Here is a 7,452-nt window from a genome sequence, read left to right as displayed (position 1 = left end):
TGTCAGTTTGGTAAATCACGCCCAACTCTAAAAACATATCTAAAACAGCTAAAACACCCCAACATTACTGCCCTTCAGCCTCTGGTAAGGGCAGCAGTGCTCTTGAGGAGTGCCTGCGGATAAGAGCTTGTTGTGGAGGCTGAACAGCTTCAGCATCACATTGCTCAATGAGGGAGGAAGGAGGCAGCAGGTGACCATACCTGGATCCTGCTATGGGAGGATCCAGAGGTGGAAAGAAATACCTGATGCAAAAACAAAAAAAAGGACAAAGGAGACGACGAAATACATGGATGGGGAGAAGACAATGACAACGGAATACAGAGGGGGGGACACGTAGAAGGAAGCAGAAACAAAAAAATTAAAGGAGAAATGATGCGTTTGTGCTCTAGGTGTTTATTTTTTTGTTTAAAGGGTTATATTCAATCAGCTCAACCCACTGGCAAACAACATGCTGTGATCACAGCTCTGCTGAAGCTGTGAACAAACAACGCTGCAGTCCTGGTGCTGAAATAAAGATCTCAAGCCGGTGACACCCACGTTCTCAGCTAGCACATGACAGACACGCATCTTTAATGCATTACCACGCGGGCAAACAATAGCTGATGCAGGAGGGACATTAGTAATGTGCAGGATGCTGGTATATCTTTGGAGAATTCAGCTGCCGTAGGGGAGGAGCAACAGGAGCTCTCTTGCCAATCCTGCATGCAACAAGCAAGTACAATATGACAATATTACTTTAACAAACCTTATGTCACACATTTTGTCAACCAGAAGACGTGATGCCTGAAAATCTTTACAAACTTTACAAACAAAAACCTCAAACAATCGTTAATGATGATGCAAGTTAGATTATTACGCAGTGCACACATCTAATGTATTTCAGGTTAGAGTTAAAGCTGCTGTCAGTGAGGTTATCAAGTTGTACACTCTATATTCCGACATGTCAGCCGCTCTACTGGGTTTGTTGAGTTTCAAGTAGCCCACCACAAGACTTTAGGTTATCGTATAATCAGGAGCCACACCTCCACAGAGGAGGAGGTCCTCTCTGCTTAGGCTGTTTGTCTGTGAGTAAATACAACCCCCTCTTCACCAAACATGTTCATGAGGTAGTGTATGGAGGAGTGAGGGGAATGCTGACAGTCGCATAGGACAGGAAATAACAAAAGCCGAATCACAAGATCACCAACAGCAACTTTAAGTCAAAACAATAAGAATAGTAAATACCAGGGTTTGGTTAAGTCAGAGGTTATTGAACTTAAACATAAATGCAGCCATAAAAACTGAGGAAACCAGTAATAGCTCAGTAACAATTTAAGGGTACTTTCAATTCAATTTACAGATAAAATTGCATTGTTAAACACAATGGATGTCACTCATTAATAGCCCTTTGCACGCACAGTGAAGTCCTCAGTGCCAATGGCTGCATTTATGTCCACACGATGTGTGTGTGTGTGTGTACTATATCCTTTTGTTATTTCAGGTTAATGAGATTGATTCAAGCTGTCCTTCTGCTCAGCAAAGAGTTTGGTAACATTTGCTCAAGGATATGTTCAAAAATACTGACAACTGTAAAACAAAAGTAGGAAAAGGTTTGTAACTGATTGAGCTTCAATAATGAAGTTACTGGATGATCAAATGTTTTAGACTAATTCTTAAAAAAAAAATCTTAACGACAGAGGAGTTCTGCTGCATAATTCAACGTTACTATGACTAAAATAATAGTCACATATCAAATGTATATAAACAGCTTTATTTTACTTATTATACCAAGTAAATGGTCAGCGCTAAATCACTCTTACAATGACATGTGTCCATTCACACTGTATCAAGAGGAAATCATTTTTTTAAAAAACAAACAAAAAAAACAAACACCACAACACACTGGGCTCCACAGGCTTGATGCCCACAACCTGTTTGCTGGAAGCCAAGCTCTTTGCATTAGTGCAGCACTGAGTGAGTGTGAGCCCAGGAGTTTGTCAGTGAGCAGCTGCTGCCGTCCCAGTCAGTGTGAGGCATAGTAAGTTGTCAGTTTCTGACTGGTCCAGGTTGGGCTGGGTGAGTGGTGGCGGACGCACCACACCGCCTACCTTCCTGCAGACATCCCGTTCACTGAATTCTGTGGCGTCTGAACAGATGAGCCCACCACGGTGCTCATGGCCGTGGGCTGACCCGAGGAGCTGGTGAGTGGGCTGCCGTCTCCCTTCAGGATGCCGGTACACTTCCAGTTGTCCATGTAGTTTGCTAAAGAGACACAGGGATTGACGTTAGTAAGATTCAAGTGTTTTTAATTGACCATTTCAAATAAAAAAATAAATGTACCATGTCTTAGATTCTGAAAACCTGACATGCCATCTACTGGGTTAACATCATGCCAGGTTCAAAGTAGAACAATAGGGGTGAAAATCGCCAGAGAGATCATGATACAATATTATCACGATACTATATTGCAAAATACTGAGCACTTGCAAATTATTCCCACAACAGCTCTAGAGAGAGTGAGCACTTGACACCATCTAGTGGACTGAAATGTCAATAGATTTTTTTTTTTTTTCAATGCTAACCCACAAAACATTTAATGTTTATTTGTAATATCAGTCAAAATATTGCGATATTTCACTGTACCGACTTCCCCACCCTTACTGGACAATACTGTATAATTGATCGCAATAAAACAATTTACAAATCAATCAAATCAAATATTTCTGATTTTCTCAATGAATGTGTGACAACTGAAGACAGCTTGACACAGAAAATTGTTGAATCCAGTTAACTGTGATTTTAACTACAGTCAAAAAATAACACTTGTTTAAACAAATAAGCATTCAATGTTCACATTAAAAGGTGTTATTTTTTTGTTAATTACTTTTTCATAATTTCTAACCATTACATTAACAATCGGAGAGCACAGAGCTCCATTTCATCCAAATCGGTCCGTGACTCCGCGAGTTATGTTGCTAACAGACAGAAACAAATAAACTCGAAAACATATACCTCCTTGGCGGAGGTCAATTAATTATACCTGTGTTAAATCTGTACTGAAGCAAATTAGATCACAATACATGCTGCAATTAAATGATTAATCAGCCTCAGATCAAACAATTAAAAAAAAAGTGGCATAATGACCAGTGCTCCTCATGGCAATGTATCACAATCTCTGTATAGTGCCTGCACACACACAAACTCCTCACAAGCTCCAACATCACACAGCCACATATCCAGTGCCGGTCCCTCCCCACTGATCCCACCTACAATCAGGATCTACGAGGAGACCATTAGCTCAGGTCCAGACTGCATGCCACCCTTCTGTCTCAAAGCCTGTGCTGACCTTTAAGGCTTTCACACAGAGCCATTTAGCTGTGCTGTGTGCTTTCCCTCTTCAAATGTCCTGTGGACTTGATAAATCCACCCTGCTTTGTCAGCAATCACTGCAGTTAATTCAGAAAAATGCAGCCCATGCTTCACTGTACACATACCATATGGTCCACTTTCTCTCAGCTTTATGAATGGAAGTCACATAAGCAGTCATTAAAAGCAGGTATCAAATCCTCCCAACCTTTCCAAAGACGCACACATCCATCATCCCCAGAGGACGCCAACAACGTGCTGGTGATGTTCCAGCTCACACGCCACACCTGGGAGTTGTGGTTGTCAAACTGAGCCATAACCTGCACCTCAAACTTAGTGGGTCCTGTGGAAGTGCTGTCCTTCCTGTCAGGTGGATCCGAGAGACAGAAAAATTAGTTTTCACCGTGTTAAGATTCTCATTTCTGACACTTAATATACAGAATTTAAGCATTTACACCAAACTACACATTTGAGTCAACAATGTTGATAAAAACAAAGGAGTCACCTCATAGGAACAAGCTTAAAGATTCGGACATCTTTCGTTGCAATGGCGAGGACGTGGAAAGATCTTCCCAGGTTTGGAGCAAATGCAATATCATGGACTGCATCAGTGACCGTCATCAGTGTCTCTGCTTTAGCATATTTCCTTTATGACAATGGAAAACAAAAATGTTAGGAATTGAAAGAAGTAAATATTTTATCGTTTAAATTGTTAGGTTTTAGGAGTAAATAGTGGGGCTGCAATGATAAGTTGATTATTAATCAATTACACATCGCCAAATATTTTGTGTGTTCTTTTTTAAATGATTACGATAAAGTGCTCTGATTTTTCAGCTTTTAAAAAAGTTTTACTTCAAATAAAGAAATAAAAGCAAAACGGAATACATTTGGTTTGTGGACAAAACAAGACAATTGAGAACATCGATTAGTCAAACAATGACTCCATTAGTTGAGAAAAAAAATCAACAGAGTAATCAATTATGAAGATAATCAGAAGTTGCAGGAACAGTAAACACAACACTCACCTTGTGTTTTCGTTGTATTCATAGACCTGAACTTTCCCACCATATGACGCGTTGCTGTCGTCACTTCCAACTGCAAACATGGGTGGGTGGGCTCGAGAGCTGGGTGATGAGATGAAAAAAGTAACAACTAAATTTGACACATGCAACACATGCACCAACTCACTATCCACCCTCAACCTACAGGTCGTAAATCTTTAAAAGGGAATGACACTGCATTTTATGGCCAAAACACCCCCAGGATTAATTAAGGAGGGGGAGTAAAACACTTTAGAGGAAGTGCACCTGCTGTAATGATCTCTTCACTCTCATTAGAATGAATAGGTTTGGACCTGCCCTTAAAGCAATTGCACCAAAACGGATGATATAATGCTACGAATACTTAATATTTAGGACTTTTGAGGACAAAAAGCAGTATGGTATAATTTTGGCTCATAAACCTCCAGAAAAAAAAAAGTACTTCCTTACTATTCGTGGCAATAGCGGGAGGAAAAAAGCATGACTTATTCATGATAACTGTCTAGTGAAACAAAAATCCATTATTAGTGTAATGCATTATGTGTGAAACTACATGAAAAATTAAGGAGGTTTGCATTTGAGAGAAAATATGATTCAATCAAACTCATTGAAATGTAAACTATGTAAATGTAAATTAAGTTTTACTTCCTAGAACTAATGTTTTGTGCAGAGTAAGACATACTTTAATAGCTTTCCAGACCCTTCACTGACACAGCATTTTTCATATTCATATATAAATTCTAACCTGGAGGGATTCCAGGAGATGCAGCTGCAGCTGAGCTTGCAGGAGATCTCATGCTGCAGAGACCACTGACTCAGGTTCATCACATCAGGAGCCTCGTAAATCCTCACCACTCCGTCTGCAGAGCAGGTGGTCAACATGAGTCCCATGTGTTTAGGGGCAAACTTCACATCCGTCACTGATGTTCTACTGTCCACCAGAGTGGTTCTTTTTATCTAAAACCAAAGCAATGTGAAACACTTGGGTCAGATCTTGCACCACAAACAGAAAACTTTGGAAAATTGCATACAAGTTAGAGGTATTCTCTGTAATCATTACAGCATACTCAGCATCATAATGCTGCAGAAAGCTCCTGAACAGAGGAAGTACCTAGTATTTAGATATAAAGTTTCCAGTTGTACTGACCCAGTGGCTCAGTCCTCTCTGTTTGTCGTTGGACTCCCCAACAATCTCTTCCCACACAGCAGCTGTCCTGTCAAAGGAGCAGGAAGCAAGAACCTGCCCAAATTCCGGGTGAGCCCATGTCACTCTCCATACTGATCCGCTGTGTGTCTGAGGAAAGTAGTAGTTTCAATTTCAAGCTGTACCTATGATCAGTGTATGACATGTGCCAAGAGATTACAAAGAAAGGTGGTGGTTTTACCTTCCAGCTGGCTGTGCAGTGCCACTCTCCATTTTCACTTTTGTCCCAAACCTGAAATAAGAATCACAATAATAAAGAAAAAATACCGCACTAAAGTTAATAATAAACTGATAACACATGACACTCATGGCTGTTATATACATATATATACATATTTTTATAGATATATTCTCAGCTTGTAAACTACACAAGACACAGTTCTCCACAATTAACAATACGATGGAAAGATACATCATGTAAATAAAGACTGGGGTTGACAGAAACAAAGCACATTTCTATAACGTACCCAAAAGTAAAGGTGGCTGAATTTTAAAATGATTAGTTAAATAAATAAATAAATAAATAAATAAATACGATACCAATAATATCATGATACAATGATTCTGTGCAAGACAATCATATAGCGATACATCATGTTATCTGTCTAACACCCTGGAAAAGTTGAAAGTGCAGAATTACTCTATTTATTCACAACATAGAGAACAATGTGCATAAATTGTATGTATTGAATGTGGATGGTGCAGCTCTTAATGTAGCTTTCTCTGTCATTATCCCACTGTAAACTTCATCTTCTTCTGCCAGGTAACTTCCCCAATTGTATTATGATATTATTGGTATCGTGGACCATGCATTGTACATCATATCATGATGTACCCTTTGCTTTGCACCCCTAGTTTTACTGACCCAGATTTTCCTCGTTGATCTGGTCATTTTCACCACATCCAAAGAAAAATGTTTACTAGATGTTTTTAAAGGAGAAACATTCCATAAAAAAGTGTTCGAACTTTCTATGACTCTATGAGGCTGTCAGTGCTTACATGCTATGCCAAATTCTCCTCTTTCTGATATAGCAATATATTGATTATCACAGAATCGTTGTATCGTGATATTATTGGTGTCGTAACGTAATGTGTATTAAAGTGTTAATAAAGAAAAGAGGCACATGATATATCTGACAAGTGGTGAGGTCATAACTTTGAGATCCCTGACGTATTATTGATTTCTCTCTTGGATTTCATCACTACTAAATCGCATGTGTACTTTATGAGCAGGGGGCGCATTCACCTGTACTATAAACTCTGATACAACTTCCACACGGCTACCCTAGCTTGTATGCTACCGGCACAGTGGCTAGCAAACAAGCTAAATACGCCAGTAAAAGACACAACAGCGAGTTTAACAAATAGTACAACGTAATGTGCGACTGTTAACAGCGGCAAATCGTCTGCAAATTCAACAATGAGCTAAAGGCTTTGCGAATGTATGTGTGTCCACACGCTTTGTGTAACAGCTAACGCTAACATTAGCAAAGTGACGCCCGCTCCACATCACTTACCTTGACACTCTGGTCACTGGAACAGGTTGCCATTCTCCGGCCGTGGAAATCGTAAGACACATCGTGAATTAGATCTTTGTGATCTGCTGCGATACTGCGTGCAACAAACATGGTTCAGACAACGTGCTGAAAACACTAGCTACACGGGTTAGCCAACAGGCCTGTCATGTGTATATGTGTGTGTGTTTGAGTGTGTGTGTTTGGCGGGTCCCAGTACTGTGTAGTGAGTGTGTGCACCAATCTTTACCACAGGGGGGTGCACTACTACTATTACTAATAAACTACACAATACAAATGCATTACAAAAACTAAGCTCATTGATCAATGCGTTTGAGATACTTTTAAA

The 7,452-nt window shown here is 39.8% G+C and overlaps 1 protein-coding gene across 1 annotated transcript; it reads right to left on the bottom strand.

Annotated features, from left to right (window-relative positions):
• Positions 1 to 64: 64 nt before the first annotated feature.
• On the bottom strand, positions 65 to 7,281 carry seh1l (SEH1-like; the record flags this gene model as incomplete). The annotated part of the gene is made up of 9 exons (XM_083893566.1): positions 7,107 to 7,281; positions 5,771 to 5,821; positions 5,533 to 5,679; positions 5,131 to 5,342; positions 4,371 to 4,469; positions 3,851 to 3,991; positions 3,554 to 3,708; positions 2,088 to 2,241; positions 65 to 242 (listed from the first exon to the last, which is right to left on the bottom strand). The coding sequence occupies exons 1-9, from the start codon at positions 7,215 to 7,217 to the stop codon at positions 65 to 67; spliced, it is 1,248 nt and encodes a 415-aa protein (XP_083749692.1). The 5' UTR covers positions 7,218 to 7,281.
• Positions 7,282 to 7,452: the final 171 nt, after the last annotated feature.

This window comes from Microchirus variegatus (genome assembly GCF_963457635.1).
Source record: "Microchirus variegatus genome assembly, chromosome: 1".
In the NCBI taxonomy this organism is placed as follows: Eukaryota; Metazoa; Chordata; class Actinopteri; order Pleuronectiformes; family Soleidae; genus Microchirus; species Microchirus variegatus.
This window is presented reverse-complemented; position numbering and strand designations above follow the sequence as displayed.